The sequence below is a fragment of the Zosterops lateralis genome (genome assembly GCF_965231275.1).
Source record: "Zosterops lateralis genome assembly, chromosome: Z".
Taxonomy (NCBI): Eukaryota; Metazoa; Chordata; class Aves; order Passeriformes; family Zosteropidae; genus Zosterops; species Zosterops lateralis.
This window is the reverse complement of record NC_139800.1, coordinates 27,195,467-27,218,683: the sequence shown is the minus strand read 5'-3', so window position 1 is coordinate 27,218,683 and position 23,217 is coordinate 27,195,467. Positions and strand designations below refer to the sequence as shown.

Here is a 23,217-nt window from a genome sequence, read left to right as displayed (position 1 = left end):
GACCTTTCCAGCTGCTAGCAACTCTTAGCTGTGTGAACACAAACCAGCCTGCATCAAGCATTTCAGAGACACAGACTGTCGTTCTGCTTTGGACTACATAAAGAGTATGAACATTCTCCAAATTTCTCTTGCTGAAGTGTTCTGTGGTAGCTTGATATCACCTGAAAGTGGTGGGTTTGGTCAAACTGTGGCTTAATTAGGTGGGCCCTTTTCAACACCTTGGGAGATAAGTTTAAGTTCCTCTTCGGTCTAAAACACACTGTCCAGATTTACATGTAACATAGTTTCTCAGGGAGGTAGGATCCTCTTCAGATGAAATAGACTGAACCATTCCCTTGGACTTAGACACATCTAGTTCATTCTCACAGGGACTTAAGTTGACTCATGAATGGTCTAAATCACATTCACTGACTTATCAAGCTATGCAGTACCTCAGGAACAGAGCTGAGAAAACGACCCACGAGTTTTGAACCTGGGCTTGAGTCTGATTTATCACCATTTTTACCTGCTAGGGGTTTCTTTGATCTCAGCAAGAGTCTTCACTGATTAGCAGCAGAGAAGGGGAATTTGGGTTAATGCATGCTCTACCCACTCTTAAACATAAGAGTGGCTCCTATTAGCTCTTTAGCAGTTTGTTCTTTTCTGCAAGAACTTGCACAGCTGACTTGGCTAAACTTTTAATGGGTGCGCTTCTCATGTGGGAGGAAATGTTAAGCACTGCTTATTGTTACTTAGAATTACACACCCAAGTGCCATAACTCCATCCAGAGTTCCCAGGCTACACTACTATATCACAAATAAGATCTTCCTCACTGCCTAAAGTAATGTCATGATGCAGTGTAGGAGCCAAGGAATGCTGCGTTTGCAAAACACACACATTGCTTCAGATTGCAATGAATTCATTTAACAGGAGATCAGGCAGCAAACCATTAATTTCAGCACAATATATTTTCCTGTTCTTCTTATTTATCGAGATGTTGTCTCAGTAGATCAAATCAATGAAATTACAGCAGTGCACTGACAGCAGCTGATATCTGCCTAGTATCTTGGGGAGGCATCCCTTTATCAACTGCTTCCAGTTTTTGCCTGACACATCTCTACTGTTCTGTCTGTTCTGCTGGAAATAGGAAAGTTTAAGTGCATTTGTCTGAGCCAGAAGTCTCCGTGGGCAGCCAAGAACAGGTACACGCACTGACTGCCCTGCGAGCAGTAAACTCAAACCCAATGTGCCAGAGGAGGTGTGCTGCTCTCCCTGGGTGCACTTCTGGAGGCCATGTGTAGGGTGTACACAACTCCACCCTCAGTTGAGGTGGGAAACTTGTTGAAAGTGGTTTTGAGGTTTTGTTAAGAAGCAAAACAGGAAATCTGTATGAATCTAAAATTCAACTATTTTATTTTTTTAACTTGTTGCACTCTAAGATTTTTTTTTAAATAAAAATTAAGTAAAATCTTAATGACAAACTTTCTGCAACTGACCTCATCCCTAGTTTCTTACTGGTGCAGATGAGATTTCAGGCAGCAAAGACACCGTAGAGCAGTCCAGGGATAATTATTTTTTTCCTTTCCTTTTTCTCCCCCTTCCTTTTTCTCCTTTTCTTTTTTTTTTTTTCTTTTTTTTTTCTTTCCTTTAGCAAACCAAACAACTCAAAGGCTGTGTTAACTTACTTAAGTGCTCTTCATGCCAACTAATCATAGCTGGCACAAAACACAATGCTGACTATTGCTTCCTTTCCAGCCTACAGAGGAGGCAGGGAAATCCAGAGACACAGAGTTGTAATGGCAAGGCTGTGCCATCTGGAGAAAGTCTTTATCCTCAGCTCAGCTGCCTGGGACCAGAGGAAGGACCACTGAATTCCCTCAAAAAAATCAGTGAAGAGGACAGCACCAGAGGGGTAAAAAGCACCAGAATAAGCCTTCTTGAGCCAACATGCTGACCCACATACTCAGTACCACTACCACTGCTGAGGACTGCAGAGGCATCTGGTGCCTCTGTCCCTTTGTTCTTCAACCTTCCCTCTGGCAACCATGAAAACCACAAGAGATGATTTAATAGCCTGCAGTAATGTGGGCCTTCCCCAGCCCTGAGAAAGATATGGTGAAACCATCAAGTTTCCTTGTGAGATGGTGATGGAATGTTATTACTACTGACCTTGATATAGGACCTAATCACAATAAAAGTTCCATCAGCAGCACCATAAGCTACTGAGCTTTGTGGTAAATTGCTGATTCACATTCTGTGACACTCTTTGCTGAGGAAACTCTACAAGCGTGTTTTCTGTTCTATGCAAGGCTGAGTTTGAGTCAGATTATCTGAGGAGATAGTCTGTTGTCATTCGCAAGCAACTGCACTAAGACAAGTGAGTTACTGACAGGTGTAACACAAATTGGCTGAGCTGTATTTTGCAGTTGGGATCTCAACAAGCTCCTCACAGTTTTCTCCCAGCTTATTTAAGCTGCCTCTGTGTGCTGCATAAGGCACCAGCAACGCTTTCGCAGCTGCTCTAGCATTACTCTGACGTCAGCATTTTGATTTGATTTTCTGTCACTGTTCTTACAGATTAAATTTCAACCAGTGACCCACAGCTTGATAGCTCATTAGCAAATCCCTCTGAGCCATCCAGTCCTGCCCTTGCTTGACAGTTAACTCTGCATTGCACCTACTCCTGAAGCCTCTGAAGGCTGCACTGCACCATGAGAAGGCTCAGTCAGACTCAGCACAGCTGCAAAAGCCTATGGGGATCTATGCCCAGGTGCATGTTTTCAAAGACAAATCATTAATGATTCTTATTATGAGTCCTTGGGTTTTTTCAAGTCATTGAAGTTGTATAAAGACTCCTCCATGGACTGTCAAAGCTTTCCTTTCCCACGCCTCCCCTCAGCCATGATCTACAAGGGAATTATCTGACTTCCTTCTGGTTGAGACCTTAAAGCAGGATATTCTTTCTTGTTTTGTTGTTCAACGTCATTATTGCAATCAGGCAGACTGAGCCCTTTTAAGTTTTTTCTTGCTGTGACACATGGATATAAAGCTGGAAGGCAATGGGAATGGAGGAGCAGCCTCAGATCATTTTCTGGAGGTCAGACCCTCCCACTTTTGCAGCTGAGTAGGACAGGATGCAAAAACTCTTCCCTTTAACTCTTCTTAAACAGCCACTTACACAAGTAACCAGGCTGGCATCACTGAAGTCTTAACCAACCCACTCCTCTAAGCTAAGAAAATCTTATAAATGTTGAACCAAAGCTGTTTTCAGCACCTGGCATGTTGAACACAGACAGAAGGATCCTGGCATGCCTGGATCCTGCTCTGGTGTGCCACTGAAGCTGTGGATGGAACTTTCCAGCCCCACACTGTCTTTCTGCCTCAGTAGATACTTCACCCCTGAAGTCAAGCTCACTAAATTCAATGGGGAGACCCTTGATACCCTTGACTTATGCTGGGCTGAGATGAGAATCTGGCCGTGATTCTTTATCGCCTTTTAAAGCCAAGAGCCCAGCAGAGGCCAATTGTGTCTGATGTGAAGCAGCTGCACACCCAACGTGGAATCTGCACAACTTCATAAACTAGCAGTGGTCTGAATAAAATCTTCAAACAAGACGTTCTGGCATTGGACAGAGAGAGTGAAGATAAATAGCTGGAAGACGCCAAGTTGCGAAGGAAGAACTGTTTGACTGTTGGATAGAGAGCAAAGTAAGAAACACAAATTAGGCAGGGTGCTGGGAGGCTTGTAACACTCCCAAAAAGCAAAAAGGTCACAGGATTTAATTTGATTAATTCGTCACTGGTCCAAAAGACTTTGTACTGAGCCTCAGGCAGTGCAATAAACATACAATCATTAAGAGAGGAAATAAAAGTTTGGTTGGGTGATAAATAGTCTTGCTTCCTCTCTCACTCCAGCTTTCCTCCTGTTTCTTCTCTCCTTGGTCAGTGCAGACATTGGAAGCAACACGTAAATCAAGAGGTAGCCTTAAAACAACAACAACAGTGACAAAACTCACTGTATTTAAATTGTCTTAGTCAAAACAATTTCAAGGAAATCTTTGCTTCACTTTCCCCATCAGCAGCATGTCTCTTTATGGATACAGTATGGGCAGAAGGAGCAACAGTCATGCTGGCTAGGTCTCCTCTCCACAGGACAGATAGAAAACTCAGTGGAAAACAAGGATATTTATTCTAAAGGGGCCAGATAATGCTTTTGGAAGTAGTTTCAGTAGTTTGGGTTTGTTTGGTTTGTTTTGTTTCCTAAATGTTCAGGGTCCTAAACAGCTGTTTTCATGAATGCAACTGTATTTACAAATAATGGGGTTTTTTTTAAAGCTCTGATAGTAACTCCCATGGACCAGATGGTACCAACACTCATGCTTTAACTGTACAGTGCTTTTCCCTCACCATGGGACGCAGAGGGAGGGAACAAGCCCCTACTAAAACTGGAGCATGGAAAACTTTTGCAGCTGCTGGAAGTTTTGTAGGAGCCTGTATGGAAGGAAACTGCTCTTACCCTCTTTACCCACTCAAACACTGAGGTTAACTGCAATTAGGAATTTTTTTTCTGCAGTTACATGAGAAAACTAAGATATGGGAGATGGGCTTGCAAATCCTAGACCATACATCAGTATGTCTCTGAATTTATGCACACAGCACCATACAAAACACAGGTCCTGTTGAGTGAAATATTTGCTATTGAAGAAAACCAGGTTTTCTGTGTTTTGCTGAATATCTATTCGACTTCCTGCATCACCTGATATTCACGTCTCCTCTCTTGTTTCAGTGTGTAAAGGATCATCCACAAGTATATATGCAACATCCAGACACAAACAGACCTTCATTTATGTCTTTAAGCTGGTCAGATGAGAGAAAGTTCATACGTGATGATCACAGAAACACAGAACCATTAAAACTGGAGAAGGCTACTAAGATCACCAAGTCCAATCATTCCCACAGCACTGACAAGGCCCAACACTACATCAACACTTTTACATGTTTTTGGACACTTCCAGGGACAATGACTACACCACTTCAGTTCCAATTCTTAGCAACATTTTCAGTGAAGAAATTTTCCCTAATATCCAATCTAAACATCCTCTGGAGCAACTTGAGGCCATTTCATCTTTTCCTATTGTTTGTTACCTGAGAGAAGAATGATCACAACCCGGCTGTCCCCTCCTGTCAGGAGCCTCCTTTCCTCCCCATGCCCCTAATCTCCCTCAGCCCTTCCTCATCAGATTTGTGCTCCAGACATTTCTCAGGTCTGTTGCCTTTCTCTGGACATGCTCCAGCACATCAACGTCCTTCTTGCCATAAGGGACCCAAAACAGTGGGTCAAACTGTGGTCCTACTGTTTCTGCTATCACTGAAATACTGTGTTCACTGAAGAATAATGAACCAACATTGTGATTCCAGACCTACGTAAAATAATATATTATTTGTGGAAAGTATTATTATATAAAAAATCAGCAAAGTTTAATTAATAAGGCAACTAGCTAACACTATTTACCTACATCTGCCACATAAATTTAGAATAAATATGTTTATCCACTACTGAGATATTGATCCCTTCTCAGTGTAAAACTGTGACTGATCAGGGCTAAAGGTAATACTGATTCCTTCAAGAGTAAAACCAGCACTATACAACACAAGTGAGGAGGAAAGGTCAAGTCAGAAATTCAAGTCAGAGAAATTCTGCATGCATCACTACTGGACTTTGAGTGAAGACCTGTGAGGCTTGTAGGTAAGTTAAGCATTAATTTATAAAGTATATTTGTCATGCTAGCTATTCAGCATTCAGAGACTGATGATTACTGCTTTCCTAATAGCTGCTTATGATTAACTTTATATTCCTATAAAAATACTATGCATGGTGTCTGTACAGTATCTGATAAAACCAATATCCTTCCAGCTGATCTTTGAGCCATGATACCCAACACGCAAGCAAGGCAATCTTTGTTCATTGTTTAAAAAAAAACAGGAGAAAGAAATAATGTGACAGTAAGGTAGCACAGACCTTGATTAGTCTCACTATAAAGAAAAGCAGAAACACAGCCCTGCATACAGCAACTCTCAACCTCTGCTTTACCTCCAGCTACATCCTGGCCTGTGGTGATCATAACTAGGACATAATCTGACAAAGTTGTACATGCAAATTGCCATCTTATCTATGCACCTTAAAAGGTTAAATGTGCTTTTCCTCATTATTTTACCTAAGGAAAAAGGTAAGAGACAAACAATCTTGGTTTTTTTCTGTGGCACAAGCTATGGCATTGGGACTTCTTATCAGCAATATAAGTCTCTTCCCCAGCATCATGAAACAGGCAGATGTGACAAGGAGATGTGGCGTTTGGCACGAGGGCCTCTTTGAAACAGCTCTGCTCTCAGTCTCCCCAGCTCAGCTGCAGCAATCTGTGACCTCTCCCTGGGTCCCTCACCTGGCGCTTTAGTAACTCCTGGAAAGTAGATTAAAGGCTCAACCATCCAGCTGTGCACAGTGCCTCAGGTCACACAGTGCAAGAGGGACTCCAAGACAGTTTTGCAAGTGTGTTGAGGTATACCTCTGACTGTGGGAAGGAAGGAGTCAACTGAGTCACTTCTTGGTGCACACAACTTGGCAGTTCAATCTAGGATGTACCCAAGTGTCTGTGGCAAGGCAGGATCTGAAACATTGTCTGCTGTATTCTTGCCTGTAGGCCAGGCTAATGCCACTGGAATAGTTTTTGGCTAAATAGAAAACATTGTCAAATAAGTTTTGATTAATTAGTCTTTCTAAATGCAGAAGGGTTAGATGAGGACAAGAAATTTAGCAAAAATAAGAATTTCAGAAAAAAGCACCAGGATGCAACAGGTCATGAGGAGTTCTGCTCATGAGGCAGAAAGAATTATTAACTTGTCATTATGGAAGAAACACCAGCTTCTCCAGAAAAATAGCGTGGAAACAGTCAAGCCACTGGGTAATTAGCCATATGCACTAACACTGCACATTTAACCCAAAGTGGTCCCAAAAGATGACTCAGAGCTCAACAAGTCTCCACTAAAGAGTTGCCAGTGATAGTCCAGGTTGGTGCAGGAGAAGAAATGGACTTTTGTTGTGACCAACCAAAGAAACTGGCTACACCCCCTCAATGAGTCTGCTCACTTTGGGCACGGATTTCTACATCAAATCACAGAATCATGGAATACTGTGATTAGAAGGGACCTTTAAAGGTCATCTGTTTCCAAACTTGGGCTGAGCTGGGACACCTTCCACTAGTCCTAGTACTCAAACCTCAACTCAATCCATGAATAATTCCAGGAATGAGGCATCCATAATTTCTCTGGGCAACCTGTGCCAGGCATTTTTCTTGAGCCAGGACTGCAACCAGCTTCTCCAAAAGGTAAGAAGGACAACTCCTCCCTTGATGGCCTCTATCTTTCTAGATAGTAAAATCATACCTAGGTTTCAAGATTGTACAACAGGACTGTTTTCTACCATAAGCAGGACCACTACCTATCACCAAGGAACACCAAACTTCTCAGGAATGGCTAAGAGCTGTCACAACACAGACAAAAACATAAATTAACAACAATATAATGGTACCTTCACCTTCACACCACAATGAAAGAAATTGTAGTGCCTGAATCATTGAAGAACAATTAATGGTTCTCTCATTCCTCTCATCACAGATATATCCACTGAGTGTGGGTAGGTTTTGCTATGCATTTTATCTCCAGAAGAATGCAATGAAGTTGCAAATGGCAGTACTGAGCACACCAAAATGCCAGTGCAGTAGAGATAACACTGAAATTGTGATATAAATCTAATATCCAGGATGTCTCCTCTTATCTCTGTTATATATTATTTTTAACTTTGAAATATAACAAGTACCGAAAGGAAAGAACAATCAGGCTATTGAAGTTGCCTCCTGGGACAGACATATATGTCCTCATAGGGCTTTTTTTAATTTTTTTATTTTTTTTTTTTTTAACCTTTTATTTTTCTGATTAATCCCTGTCTAACCTCCTCAGGGAAATGCAAGGCAAGTTAGGAGGAAGAAGGTGAAGGTTATCACGGAAAAGAGCAATCCTCCCTCTGCGGGAACTGGTTAAATAGTTATGGCTAGACTCAAGTGCAGACCTCTGCTGGGAATCCTAGTGAAGGTCAAAGGCAAAGAGGAAGAAAAGCTGCACTGAGATCTTAGGCAGTCATAAGCAGACAGATGTTCTTAGGCTTTAATGAGCAGTCTTGGCTCTAGGAACTTTCTTGGTAGAGCTGTTTAGTTTTAGTATTTTTCCTTGTGGCACAAGGTAAGTCTCTAGTTATCTGGCTCTGCTTAGCTAACTGCTGATGATTTTTCCATCTAAATAATAGCATGACAATGAAGAAATAAATTGATAAGCTGAGACTTGATGGATTAGGTCATAGGGAGAGCTGTGCAGCTGTAATCATGAAGAGCAAAAAGAAATAAAAATAGTATTTTCAGTTTAAATTAAAACTAGTTTGAAAGTTTAAACTGCAAATCTAATGGCACTCCCATGGCAAGTTCTAGCCCTCCATCTTACACTTTCATCATCATGGGAAATAAACTGAAGGAAAATAACATGAAATTGACTTTTTCTTTACTAATTCCATCTTCAAGTCAGCCTGGTAGCGATCATGCCTTTACTTTGGAAACTAGTTTGAGTTCAACAGAGTTAGGAATTTTGACAGTTTGTTATGCCTTAGTGAAATACATTTAATATTACAGATTTAGCAAACATCTTCTGTTCAAAGACAAAAAGGCTACAAATGCAAAGGCTGTTATCAAACTGTGAAAACTGTGAACTTCCATTTAAAAAAATGAAAAATAAACTTGTTAAACACTTTGAAGCCTTTTAATCCTATGTGTCAGGACACGACTTCCTTAATGAAATAGCCACTGCAGCACTTGGTGGAGAAAGCCTTTGTTCCTTGTCAGGCATTCTGCAACTCTGATGCTCAGAGATTTATTTCAATCTCTTTTCCTATATTTTTGGATGTATCATTTTTTGATGTCACAACTGGCCAAATATAATATATCATGAACAGGAATGTTTTCATGGGGTAATCTGCCATTTCAGACCGCTTTTCACAACTATATTTCAGATTCTTGGTGAAGGAATTGGAAATGTTTAGGTGGCTTAAGCATGAGCAGTCTTTGGAATTTGATCAGTTACAAGTCAGTAAAAAACTTTAGAGCCTTACATTGGCAAATTATACAAATCCTCTACTCCTCTGTTCTCAGTTAATTTTCTTTTAATTTTGAAGGCTATCAGCTACTTTTCCTTGAAGCTCTTTTTAGCACATCAGAATCTCATCCACCACTGGTTGGTTAAGCAAAGTTCATCCCTTTCCAGAGCTAAGTGTGAAATCTGCTTTGTGATAAATATCTCATGGTGTAGAAGTACTGGGCTTGCTCCCAAAATAAATTCATTTATAATGCACCAAAACACCTGCCTCTCTGTCATCACAAAAGGAGGTCCCTATTCTAAAGCACAATTCAGTCTCTCAGGCAAGATTCAGATTCTTTTTTCTTTACAAGAGAGGAACAGATGTCCGTAGCAGCCAAAAGGAGCTTCCTCCCTCTTCATCTAACCCCAACTTATTTCCAAGTCATAAGACCTAAAACTCTTCAGAGTCCATTGGCGAGGTTTTTTTTCCATGACATTGGTCCCTTCCCAGAGCCACTCAATGCTCAGGATAATTATTTTACATGACACCTGCAGACTGGAAATGACAGATTTACATTAGGACTGTACCCAGGATCTCCAAATATGCAGCCCAGCCATCACCATGGCGGGTGCCTCTGGATCAGCAATAGAACACATTATTGGGACAGACACATCTTCACACCTTCCCAGCTGTCTGGTCCATCCCATTCGTAAATGGGTTTTGGTCACTTTATGGGCCAGAGCAGAGACTCTCTGCTCTTCTCCCAAAGACTGGACAATGACTTTGATCATGTGATGTTAGACACTGATTAGAAGGACGACCACCTTGCCAACAGGTATTACAATTGTGCTGTTGCAGAATGCAATTGTCAGATTTTAGGAAGAAGAGCAACAAGCCATGAGAGATAGGTTAAGGCAGGACAAATATTTATAAAAGTTCTGTGTAACAACTTGAAGACTTTTAAAATTTTGGGCTTAAGGTGTGGCCAACTGTCTTGTTGATCTCCCTTAAGTCTGGATGAAGAATGAGTCAGTTACAAAAGACAGAGAAGTTATTATCTCATAAATGTATTTGCTGTAAATGGTGAGTCCCTCTTTGTTCAGCATTGAAATTTAAGTACAGTAAATAATAAAAGTAAAATAGAATAAAACAAAGCTTACCTGAAGAGGCTGAAGAATCAAAAGTACTTCTGTCCTTCCTATTTGTCTTGAAGGGCTGAATGTCCTTTTCCCTGTAAGTTCCAAAGCCTTCAAAGCTTCTTCTTTTATTCCCACTTGCATCATTGTCCCGCTTCTCACTTGAGGAATTTATTTCACCAAACATGTCCAGGGACTCTGACCTTCCATTACTCTCAGTATTACCAGAGTACCTCTTTGTGCAAGAGTCAATGGGATCACTGCTTGAGTCACTTTTATCTTTACTCTGTGACCACTGCTGGGCATCCGAAAGTGATAGTGTAGACAGTGTATCCACTTCAAAGTTATTCTTTGAGCCTTTGTGCCCGGTTTCACAATGCTGGTGCTTCTGCTTCTCCTTATGCTTGTTCTTCTCATTGAGCAAGGACAGGTCTTTGTCTGAGCCACTCAGCCTCTCGTTGATGGCGTGGCTGGAGAAGCCAGTGGATTTGCTAGCAAAGAGACCACTCAAATCTTCATGAGTCCCCAATATCCGCTCATCCTTATGCTTGTGCTTATGTTTGTGTTTCCTTTTGTGAAGTCGGCCACTTGAAAGGCTTGTTCCTCCAACCTTCGGAGGAGCCAAAGAGGACTGCATGTCTCCAAGGCCCATTCCCACAGGGGTTTGCAGGTGCACTCCATGTTTTACTTTGTGTTTGGCAGTAGTGGACATCTTCATATGAGAGCTTGCATGGAATTGGGGTGGGGGCACGGTAGGTCTCATAAATGGGGAAGCCGCTCCAAGCGTGTGAGACAGGTACAAAGGAGCTGGATACTGACCATAGTAACCAAGATTCATCATAGGCATAGATGTGTAAGGCATTCCATAGGGTGCATAGTAACTCCCACTGGGAATAGGGTAACCGAACCCTTGTAAAAAAGGCACCTTTGTCATGGTGTCATTGGTTTTGGCAGGTCTACCACGCTTCTTCTTAGACTTCATATCAGAGGTCCTGCGAAGATAGAGCAATGGGTCATACTGGATATATGGCACAGGGTAATAGTGATCAAAATTAATCCTGAAGATGCTGGGATATGGATTTTCATGATAAAATGTATAACTTCTATGGGAAATCCTGAACACTTGAAACTTATTGATGAGTTCCTCAAGGTCTGCCAGAAACTGGAGGTCATCTCTGTTCTGCAGGCTTTTCCTTTTCCTCTTGTGCTTTGGCTTTTTAATACTTTCGTGAGAGAGAAAGTTATCCACAATGAGATGTTTCTGCCGGTGACCATGCCTGTTCTTTGTGCTGGTGTCAGATGGGATAGCCTCTGGATTGTCCAGGGTGCAGAAATCGAAGGAGTATCTCCGGCGGGATTCTGAGCTTTTCTCGGCTTGGTCAGAGGTGCTGTTGTTGTCTGTACCTATCCCACTGTCGCTTGGTATGGTTTCCTCACTGTGAGACTCACTCACTGGCGACAGCGTGACTTCTTTCAGAGAACCTATTTCACAGAGGTGAGAAGGTGAATTAGCCATTAGCCTGGGTGGAGACAGCTTCCAAGTTCCACTGTGCATTCCTTTCTGGGTTTTTGTAGGAAGAGCACTGATAGGTTGAAGGTTTGGCATAGTTTTTAACTCTGAAAAATTAGTTTCAGTGCTTGCAGGGCTGAGGTTGCCGTTGATCCCCACTAATTGTGTTGAAAGCGGATGAATAGCTGCTGGTGACGATGCCACAAGTGACTGCAAGTTGGAAGGCACTGCTGGGTTTTCTGGCTGGCTGGAAACAGGCCTTGAGTGCTTGATGGCTGTCTTAGGTTCTTCTGGCTGAGGCTGCAGCTCTGCTCTTGGCTTTCTGCCCCGTTTTTTACCAATGTAGATAGTCCCCCTCTTGCTGACATTGATCTGCTTCCCTAGTCTAGCATCAATGGTTGTTGGCCCAGCACTAGATGGTGGCTGGACTTTTGCTTTCAGAGCTATGCTGCTGGAGCAGGAGGACAAGATCTGATTGAGAATGTTCTTCCTCTTGAGGGTTTTCATTTTATTAATGGTCTTGATGGTCTTCTTGTCCAAGACCCCAAGCTTCCCAACTTTTTTGTGAAATTTGAGTTCACTGATGGGCTTGTCCTCTCCTGGAACCATCTGAGCAAACTTGGCCAGATTCCTTCTCCTCTTCCTTTTCTTTGTTCCTGGAAATTCACGATTGATTGGACTCACTGGGCTGGTGGAGGTCCCCTCATGGATGGTTTCAACAGTGAGCAAAGGCTGTTTCTTTGGTCGTCCTCTTTTCTTCTTGACAGGTGTAATCACAGTAAGACTGTCTGTATTGGTATACAGAGGGCTGGATGGTGTGATGGGATAGGCTGAAGGAGGCTCCACCATCAGCTTCTCAGATGTCGTTAGGGAGGTCTCCCGAACAATAGATTTAGGTTTGCTGCAGTTCCACCGACGCTTAGCTGCATGTTTGGGGTGCTGGACGTCAGGCAATTTGCCAGTTGTGGGAAGATTGCTGGGTAGGAGAGTGGATGTCATAGGTAGAGGTTTTCTGGGTCGGGCGGCACTGTTGGGGGACACTTTGTCAATGAACACACCACTATCAATAGCTGCTAAGGGGGACTCATTTTCAATCACTTTCCCTGGCTTTGTGGCTCGAAGGTCTTTTTTACTCCCCTCTGGTTGAGAGCTGGTCCTGTTTGCCATTTCACTGCTCAAAGCAAGCATGGAAGGCAGGTTTTTCTCCTGGATAGTTTTTTCTATGGAGGATTTAATGGATTGCCTCTTTTTCCTTTTGTGGCCAGACGCATCTGTTGTCGGAGACTTTATTGGGATAGTAATTCGTACGTGATTGGTGTCACTTTCACAAGTGCTGGCAGAAATGGGATTCTGCTTCGAGGGTGATGTATCCAACATGCTGTCCATTGAGTAAGACTCCTTTTTCCCTTCTAGGCTGTCATGGGATTTGCTGTCAAATGCTTTCTGAGCACTCTTTACCCACTCGATGTCTGTAGTTTGGATGGTTTGGTTCATCAAGTCCTTTTTGCTGGACTTCTTCTTCATACTTCCAGAGGGCTGATCAGGGGCCTCCATCTGCACACCTCCCTCCTGATCCCCAAGAGGCAAAAGCCCATTGCACTCAGGGGCACTGCTCGGCTGGACGGCTGTGCTGATGCCGCCGGGTGACGGGACTGCACTGCAAATTGCCAGCTCTTTACTACTGACCGACAGCTGCCCCCACGTGCTGCTGCTGCTGCAGGACTTCTTAGCCTGGGATTTGCTGTAGGAAACTCCTGGCTCCAGAGCAGAGACTTTGGTGGCACTAATTGCTTCTCTACTGGGCTCTGCATTGATGAAGCAACTCTGAGAAGCAGGTCCAGTGTCAGAGCTCGCTGACCAGTCAATATGGTGCTGGTTGCTACTTTTCTGCTGGTGCTTTGATTTTAAGGTGTCACTGGTGAAGTCTTGTTGGAGGCCTGGATCATAATGCAGAGCAGCATGTTTTTGTGGCCTGTCATAAACCTAGAAGGGAGCAGAAAATAAACAGAAAAAAAAAATTAGTTTAGCAATCCATTCATAACCACTGCTTGCAGCTCTTGGTTTATGCAGTGAATAACAACAATGCCCCTGTAAGAGTTAGGAACTTTATAAAATTTTCCTATACTTGCATTTAGATTTCATGTACTGTAAACATGTTTTGTTCGGTTTCCCAACTATAAAAACAGTGGAAATTTTTCTATAAATATAAAATTGCTAAGGGAACATATTCTATTGGTTTTTAATTTAAAACACAAGTGAAATATTCCCCTTCAATGGATGAATGATGAAACTCAGCCTCCTGGTGAGAATGCCTTTTTTGTGACAAATAATCGCTCACAGAACTTGAGGCTCAGCAGCAGCAATTAAACTCATTATTGTAAACAAGAAAACTGAAAAATTATCTTGGAAGCTGTAACAAACAAGAGGAAAACCCATGGGTCTACTTTTCCATGAAGGCAGATTCTGCAAAGATTTACTTGAATTTCCACATGGAAGTCATGCCTGCATAGTTAGTCCTTAAAATCATATGCATAGCATCAAGTGTGTGAGGCACACTTGGCAGGTTCAAGATTTGTATTACTTCCTTTCCATTTTAAAACTTTGCTATTTGCAATGTTGGTGAGAGATATTTTCAATATGATTTCTAGTCTGACAGGAGCTCTTCAAGCCACAAAGGTTACAGCAAGGGCAGAATTATGCTGAAGACTCTTACAGAGCAAAAGAAACTCTACTGTTTTTATCTTGGTGGGTCTCCAGCTAAAAAAAAAAATGTTTACTACAGCTGTAACTTTTTCCTTTTAAAGCAAAAGTATCTATCTTTTTGTTTTCTACTCTCTTTGGTTGATCTGGGTTTTTTTTTGGTGGTGGCTTTGTTGTTGTTGTTGTTGTTTTTTTCAGCTTTATTATGTAAAGCTCTGGGTCAGACTGTACAACTGCTTTTGTACACCTAGTACTACAAGCAGGACTAGGTGGATGAACTACAGACAGTGTTGTGAATGTCAAACAAATGATGAGACTTAAAATAAGAACATAACCAGGGAAAGAAAAGTAGATAATTGTGTGTCTTGTGTTCCTGCAAAGACCCTGTTACAATTAAGTTTCTATTGGTAGCCCATTTGATGTCCCTTTGGGATCTTTGCAACAGAAATTTTGGGACAAGCAGGCAAAAGGGCATAAGAGGGCTCTGAGTTGGGAAATTAAGTGTCCCTTGTTCTGAACAACTTTGGAGAAGTCTGAAAAGGACTAGACAACCCCAAGACCATGACACATTATTTAGCGGCCACTAAACATGCACATTATTGACAAATTGATGCTGAGCTATCTTTCATGCCCATATAAATATAGACATGTGGCTTTTCTGGAATAGTCAATAATGATGAAGTTTTTCTGGTCCATTGTCTGAGCAGCAATCAGGGACTCTTAAATCCTGTAGACAGTTCAGCTGTGGTGCACATGGACCAGCTATGCTCAGGGAAAACAGAGATTTCCAGGAATTGTGGAGTGAGAGAATGAAAGCATGCAGCTGTGGTGGAGCTGCAGATGTCGTGGGTGAGAAACACCCAGTTTCCTCAGCCTGAGAAAAGAGCTGAAAGCATAAACAGCCCTATGGAAATGAATCCTTCTTCTCCTCTTCCTCACAGTGGCCTTCCACAAATGAGCCTGGAGTGCACAGGGGACACAACCCACACTGATTCCCTCCTTAAGTAAAGGGGGCCCATCTGTGCCCATCTTGGAATGGATCCAGGGAGGGGAAACCAGCAGTACCAGCACTGAAGTTTTACAGTTTGTTTTAATTATTTTAAACTGATCCCAAAGCTCCTGAGATCCATTTTGCCTGGGCCATTTGGGTTTCTCTGCTGCCCAGCCATTAGACTGGGTGTCCTTGCACAGGGAGATGGGCAGGCCATCCCCTGGTGATGTCCCAGGGGGAAATAGCTGTGCTTCACTCCAGCATCACATAAAACTTAATCTTCCTGAGGTACCACAATTTGTGATGTGAAGAAGCCCTGTAGATGCTGGGCTGAAGCCTCTCTCAGGCGCTAGCACCCACACTGAGGCAGGGCCAGGCTGTTTCTGCCTGCCCAGATCCCAGCCTGCTAGCTGCAGCCAAACCAGCTTGTTACACCCACGTTACTTCCAAGTGCTGAGCCGTGAAACTAAATGACCTGAAATATTTCATTTTGAAGAAAAAAAAAAAAAAAAAGATAAAAATAAGAAGGAGGGTTACAGCAGGGAACAAAACCATCGCACTCTAGCAACACCCTATCCCTCTATATCTATCACACACACGGAGATCCATGGTCTAGAAGGAGCAATAATCTCTGATCTGTATTTTAAGGCAGTTAATAAGAACTCAGAACAGAGAGGCCAGCTATAGATCAGCGATGGATGCTGATATATGGCTTGGCTCCTCCAGCCTCATTTCCTTGGCCTGTACATTATATAGTGATGATGTAACTCCCAACACATCCCTAATGATAGCCCTGTCATTGCTCCAGCAGCGCAGGCCACCACCACATCAATCTTAAAATTCATGAGAAAGATATGCCTATGTCATCAAAGGTGCCAACTCTGGAGGCATTTAATCATACAGATAAGCACTCCAATTTCAACAGGCCTTCAAAAAATGACCGGTCTGCAGGATCAGGGGACTCCATTTCCTAAGCAGTATGTCAGAACTATATATCTGCCCAAGCACATTACAGTCTGCTGGGTTTCCTCATGAAACTTCTTCCAGCCTAACATTTATTGGCTCTACCTTGCTAGACACATCCATTCCACCCAAAAAGAATTCTTTTAGCACAGTGACTAGAGACAATTTGGCTGCAGCAGATTGGGTTTCAGTGGCTGCAATGTGGAGACTGTTTACCTAAAAGCACTACTAAATCAGTTGAAAGTAATGCAGCCAAGTGTATTTTATTCCCCATGTATTCATCTGGGTTGCTGTTTGATCCCATTGATCCTAATGTTTAGACTTCGATTTTCCCTGCTGTATGAGCGCGATCCCAAAAAGCCAATGAGGCCTAGCTCAGCTAAGCCAAGGCTCTGCTAAGCTGATAGATATGTCAGTTGTCAGACTTATCAGGATGGTGAGGGAACCTTAAGACATCTATATTTTGATACCCAAATTCTTTACTTTATTTGTCAGTAAGTATGTAATATACTCCAGCTCCATGGGGCTATTGACTTGAATAGAGTTCCTATGGCAGCCAGCCGAGAACAGCATCAAGAATAGTGGGCTCTTTTTTTTTCATGAAAATGATTTATCTTTATTTACTTTTTGGTTTATGAGACCCTAAAAATGCTCCAAACTTCAGCACTGGCCTCTGATTATCATTTGCCCCTTTATTAAAAGGGATTTGTTTCCACACCCAGCTATTCTGTACTGAGAGTCTGCTCCTTCTTCTTTTGTGGAAGTAGAAGTGTAAATTAACTCACGTAATTTTACTACAACTCAGCATACTTGGTCAATATTTCTCTTCATATACAGTTTTTAGTAAATAATTAAAAAAATTAAATAATCCCAACTTTCCTTTAAAGAAAATAAAATACACATAAAGAAGATGGCACCTTTTGTAACTGCAAAAAGGCTTGGGCAACCTGATCCAGCACATGCTAAACCTTAGACTATAAGAATAAGATTAGAATCCTCTTATTAGTAGAGTAAGACTTGAATGACAAACTCATGAGTTTCAGGCCTTGGCTTTGGCAATGGTGGGCGGACCTGAAAGCAGGATAGATCCCATACACTACTGGTCATAGACAAAAGAAGTTTTATGCTCTGTGTTTATACCTGTCCCTCCAGTCCTGTGTAACCCTGCAACTGCAGACGTGATTACTCCCCAAAACAGTTTTATTGTAGTATGCAGCCCTTGCAGCTGAGATGATACTGTAACAGTCCCATGAGGGGCAGCACTCTACTCTGCAAATAATACCCAGCAGCAGAATCCATCTCTCAGGGACTCTTATAGGATGCTTCAATCTGCATACTCGTTCCCTTGACTGAACTTCCATCTAAACACACATGCTGCTTCCAATCCCAGCACAAAAATTGGGAGATGACAGCAACAAATTCAATGACCTAGTAAAATAATAACGATGTTTATAAAACAAATTTCCAAATTAAAAAAACCCCAAAACTTTAAAAAAAAAATACTATTTATTATAAAATATACATTTAGAGAAACCCAATACCTGGGAAAAAAAACCAAACAAACAAAAACAAACAAAAAAAAACCCAAAACCAAAACAAAACAAAAAACCCCAAACAAACAAACAAACAAACAAAAAAACCCCACCCACCACTGAGTGCTTAAAGGGATGGTCCTCCCTGCTGAAAATACACCTTTTTGAGGAGGTAATACATATAAAGCTTGTCAAGAATCCGGCTTGCAAATCAAAGTTAATACTACAACGCCCCCTCTTTAAATCATTCGTAGATCCATCTGCGTAATGGCTCCTCAAGTGTAATTCCCTATTAAGAGGCTTTATCTGGAGAGATAAGCAGCTGGTTCCCATGTCACTAATTGCTGTCTGCTGTGATTTTAAAACATCTGCACCATTGTGCCCTTCATTTTCATATTCTAATCACCCTGAAATTTGAAAAAGGTACATCATTGATTGTTTCTGTGGGTTAATTAGTACACAGTCTCCTTGTAGAGACAATTTAAAGGCAGTCAGAACCTCAATCAGCAAGTTTGTTTTAAAAATTAATAACATCAGGAGCGTCTGTGGGGATTGGCATCCACAGTGACACATCAGTGTGCTCTGGGGACATACCATCCTTTGTGTCTTCTTCATAGGGCTGGAAACAAAATTTAAAAAGGAAAAGCTTTCCTAAATGCATAATGTCACTTAAAATCACAGTATTGGGAAGTGCTTGCTTTTATCTCAGGGCCATACTCCCTACCATTCCAGCAAGAAAGATCTCATCAAAACACCATATAAAACCTCTGTGTGGTCTAGGAACTTGTAAGCCATTTTTGGTAGCACTTTTGGCACATTGGAGCTGGAAATCACTGGAAATCCATGGGGTGAAACTGTGATGTATGTGGGCACACATACACAGTGCTCTGCTTTGCCTCCTGAGCTGGCAGCATGCTGGATCCCCAGGTGTCTCCTAGCAATGCAGAGGAGGGTAGTAGCTCAGGTACAGCAGTCTGCTGTGGCAGAAATCCTTCATGCACAGTGGACCTTCCTTGTACTCAGCCAGCTCAGAGGGAAGGCAGGCCTGAATTCAGACCTGCTTAACTTGGGTTTATACCCAAAAGTACTTCAGACAATCCTTGTAACAGAACTATAGCATCCAGCAAACTGTCAGTCTGAAATGTTCCAGGCTGAACGAATAAATCTGCAGGCACTGACTGAAAATGCAATGGGCACATGCCCCCTGAAAAATCAGTCTCTGTTCTTGTCCTGAGTTCCTAAAAGCTGGAGAATCTCCAAGTTATTTGTTCCCCTTGAAAAAGCTTTCTCTTTAGTTTCTGCTTCCTAGACTTGCATGAACACATATTACTAGAGAAAAAACTCTTTGAAAGAAAGAAAGAAAAAAGAGATTTCTAGCTCCAACACATGAATAAATAATCCTGGCTCAGCTCATACTTGCGCTCAAAATTGAGCATTTCCCCTTATGTCCCAATGGGATGGCTATAAATTGCTCACTTGCAGGTTCTAATCAGAGCTACAGGTTAGAGATATTTCATGTCTTTTGGTGAGTGCACTGAGCTTTCCCAAGGTAGAATTACACTGTAAATAAAAGATGCCAAGTGGAGGAGACAGCAGACTCAGGAAAATATAACTTTGGCCTGATGGCTTACAGATTGAGCAGTCATGGACATGAGGCGTGAGGAGTCTGTGATCAAGTTGAGTCAGTTCATAATTGCAAGTCTCTAAAATGCTCTTAGGAATTTCTTCAGGTTCTCAGTGACTTTAGCCATGGATGAGGGATACAAATTAGAAAATTACACTTGCTGAAAGTACAAACAATGGTGTCTTCAGAGGAACTCCATTGAAACTAATGTAGAGGCTTTAATTAAAAGTGAAACACCAATAGAAAACACATCAGCAACACTGACATAAAATTCATTGCTATGGTTCCAAAACAGGGGGTTTTCCAGAGTACTGTTGCCAATTTATCACTGCCAGAATTTACTCCTTCTACAGCTCCCTGGGTCTCAAAAAGCACAAAGCCCAAACAACCATCACGCTCACAGGAGTGTGGATCACAGAATCACAGAATGGTTTGGGTTAGAAGGGGCCTTAAAGATAATCCATTTCCAACCCCTTAGCATGTATTTGATGTACAAAGAGAGGCCGGAATTTATGCAAAATGCCCATGAGAGCATGACACAGCATGGGGTGGGAGTGGGTTAATTAAAAGCCAAGCAACACCTCTTTGTGTTCATTCACCAAACAAAACGTCCCAGACTGTGGAGTTTGTTTGTGTGATTGTGTCAGTACAGAGAAGATGAAGTTCATGCTTTGGCATCATGATTGTTTTGAGAATACCCTGTCTAAAGCACTTATCCAAGGAAAAGACAAATCAATGCAGACATTACTGAACAGTCCAAAGATCCTCACATGGCTGTGAATTGTAATTTTTCATGCATTCCTGGAAAAGCATCTTGTTTTTCTAAATAATTCAGAAATTCCAAAGTTATTTCAAATTCATTTTGGTACCAGCTTTAAACTGAATAATTTGCACATTTCAACCTTCTGCTGCTTTTCAGACACTTCTATTTTCCACATAGAAGGATTGAGGATTTTATTTCCAAATTACAACAACAAGTTGAATTTACAAAGGTAGGATTTGGCACTGTAGGCTGATCTGCTCCTTACCAGTGGAACAGACCCATCACTGCACATACTTTTTTTATCAAATGTTTAAACAATGCTGTTCTTTTCAGAGCTTTGTATTAAGCACCGAGTCTGGAAAAACTCTAAACAATGGGGATTTTTCTGTCATCTCCAACAAAGAACCCATCATCACCAACGTAACAATGTAGTTTAAATATCGTGTTTAACCATAACACTGTTTACTGTTTTGGTTAGGCAGCTGGGAGAGAACAATTGGGCAGCAGCTAAGGTGGACTACAATGGGACTCATACAGTTTTCCCCATTCAACAGCTGAGATAACCCTGGTATGGTCCTTGTTTGGCCTCGAGCCAGTGCAAATATTTTTTAGGCAAATGTTTCAGACATTAAATCCACAAAGCCAGGGCTTGCAGAGCAAGGCCCTTTTTCTGAGCTGATGCTTTCATTTGTTCAAAACCCTTGCTAATGAACTTAACTGCAGGAGTGATATTAAGGCTTTATTATTCATGAATAAAACATACTTCCATCCCTTCAAGAGTGGTTGATTCTGCGGAGCTCAACCTGCTCTCACCAGTGCATAACTATGACATCGTTTGTCCAAGTTTCTACCTCATCTGGCTCTTCCACTTTTCTCTGCATTTCAAGCTGAAGAGGGAAATTTATATTTATACAGTGGCTCAACCAAAATAAAACAGCAGAAGGATCCAAAGACAGACTGGGACTTGCAGAAATGGGACCAGTAAGAGGTATTAATCTCTGAAAGACTTGTGGTGTTTTCTAGGATGTTAATCCCAGAATCAAAGAATGACAGAACAGGGTGAGTTGGAAGGGACCTACAAGGATCATCGAGTCCAACTTCTACCCTTGCAGAGGACATCCCAACCATCCCCCTCTGTGCCTGAGAACATTGTCAAAACTCATCTTGGGGTCTGTCAGGTTTGGTGTTGTGCCTGTTCTCTGGGAGCTATTCCAGTGCCCAAACATCCTCTGGGGGAAGAACCTTTACCTGATATCCAACCTAAAACTCCACTGACTCAGCCTCAGGCCCTGTCACTGTCACCGCAGAGCAGAGATCAGTGCCGATCCCTGTTCTTCCCTTTTTGAGGAAGCTGTAACTGCAATGGGCTCTGACCTCAGACTCCCCTTGTCCAGCTAAACAGACCAAATGACCTCAGCTGAGCCCCATGTGGCTTCCCCTCAAGGCCCTTCACTATCTTAGTTGCCTTCAGAATGTCTGAGATTACTAAACTGGAAATAAAGATGTGAATAGCTGTGCACTTTAAGTTTCTATAATTTTTAAAAGCCTGCAGTTCTTAATTTGCATTGAAAGGCTTCTTTTATCCTTCATTTAATATAGGAATTGCAGCATTACTTTGAATACTCTTTTTCTTCCAAGGAATGGGAGAAATATAAATGACTTTTCTGTCGAGGCCAGTGATTCTTTCCACTAGAGTTAAATAATTTGATTATAAATTGAGTCCTTAAATGTCAAGGAGATGCTGAATTCACCTGAAAACAGGCATTTAGGGAAGCTCATAAAAGCTGTGAGCTGCAGTCAGTTAGCTCATCATTCTTTTAGCATGCACTTCATTTAGCAGTTACTGACCACCAGATTAATTCTTTCAAAACATCCTGATTGCAGCTAAAGTCTAGCATGAAGTATTAAATGTGCAACAGCATTAGCAAAAAGTCCAGAAATCTGCCAGAACATCTATCAGGCACAGCTGGGTTATAAACCCTTTAAAATTTGCAGGACAGTCAAACGTACAATGTCTTCTGACTTCCCTGAATGAAGATCTGAGTCCTGTCCCATGACTTCAGTGAGGGCATCACTTGTGCCTTCAGCAAATTCACTGTGAAAAGATGAACTCCGGTGACCTGAACCAAAATGTGGGAGGTTGGTTCCCTTTGCAAAATCTGCCTAGGGAGGTCATATATGGTGAACTTCTGGCTCTGTTGGGAGCCAGTGAGCTGAAGAGCCACTGCACTTTGTGCAAAGAGATTGGGTGCTGTGGGGTGTACACATCCAGGGATGGGATGTGGTCCCAAAAAGCAGCAGACTGTAAAGTGGGATTCTGCTTTGTTTTCACCAGTAAAATGATACCTTTCTGACAGAAGGGAAAAGGAACACTCTCATATTCCCTGTACACTAAGTGCAGACCTTGTAACAGACCAAGCAGACATGCAGTGTAACCTATTCCATTTGCAAAAGGCAACAGGATGAGTGGAACTTCAGGAGATTTATGCTCCAGTTTCCCCACAACATGTGACTATTTTTCACCATTGTTATCATATAAAAAGTGATCCCTCTTCCCCTTTCCATAGAACTAGTAGCAACCCCAGGAAGCCATACTAGGGGAAATATCCTTGCACACCTTGAAAAGGCCAAACCATGACATACATGTCTATTTCTGCACTAGAGATGATGCCTGTGTGACACAGTTGTTGAAGATTTTTATCTTCAATGAGGGCATTTTAAATCCATAGGATCTTTAAGAAATGATGAAAGACAGCTTTGGAGAAAGATACCCAGCACTGCACTAGGATTCCTGGGGCATGGGCATGTGCTGTCAGAATAAAATTACTCAGCTGCAATTCCTC

The 23,217-nt window shown here is 42.0% G+C and overlaps 1 protein-coding gene across 4 annotated transcripts in view; it reads right to left on the bottom strand.

Annotated features, from left to right (window-relative positions):
• The window catches only part of SETBP1 (SET binding protein 1), a 268,589-nt gene that overhangs the window by 67,982 nt on the left and 177,390 nt on the right, over nt 1–23,217 (bottom strand). For all 4 annotated transcript variants that reach the window (XM_083883743.1, XM_083883744.1, XM_083883746.1 and 1 more), the window contains one exon: nt 10,316–13,784. In XM_083883743.1, the coding sequence (XP_083739869.1) occupies nt 10,316–13,784 (3,469 nt within the window). The remainder of the gene's footprint in view (nt 1–10,315; nt 13,785–23,217) is intronic.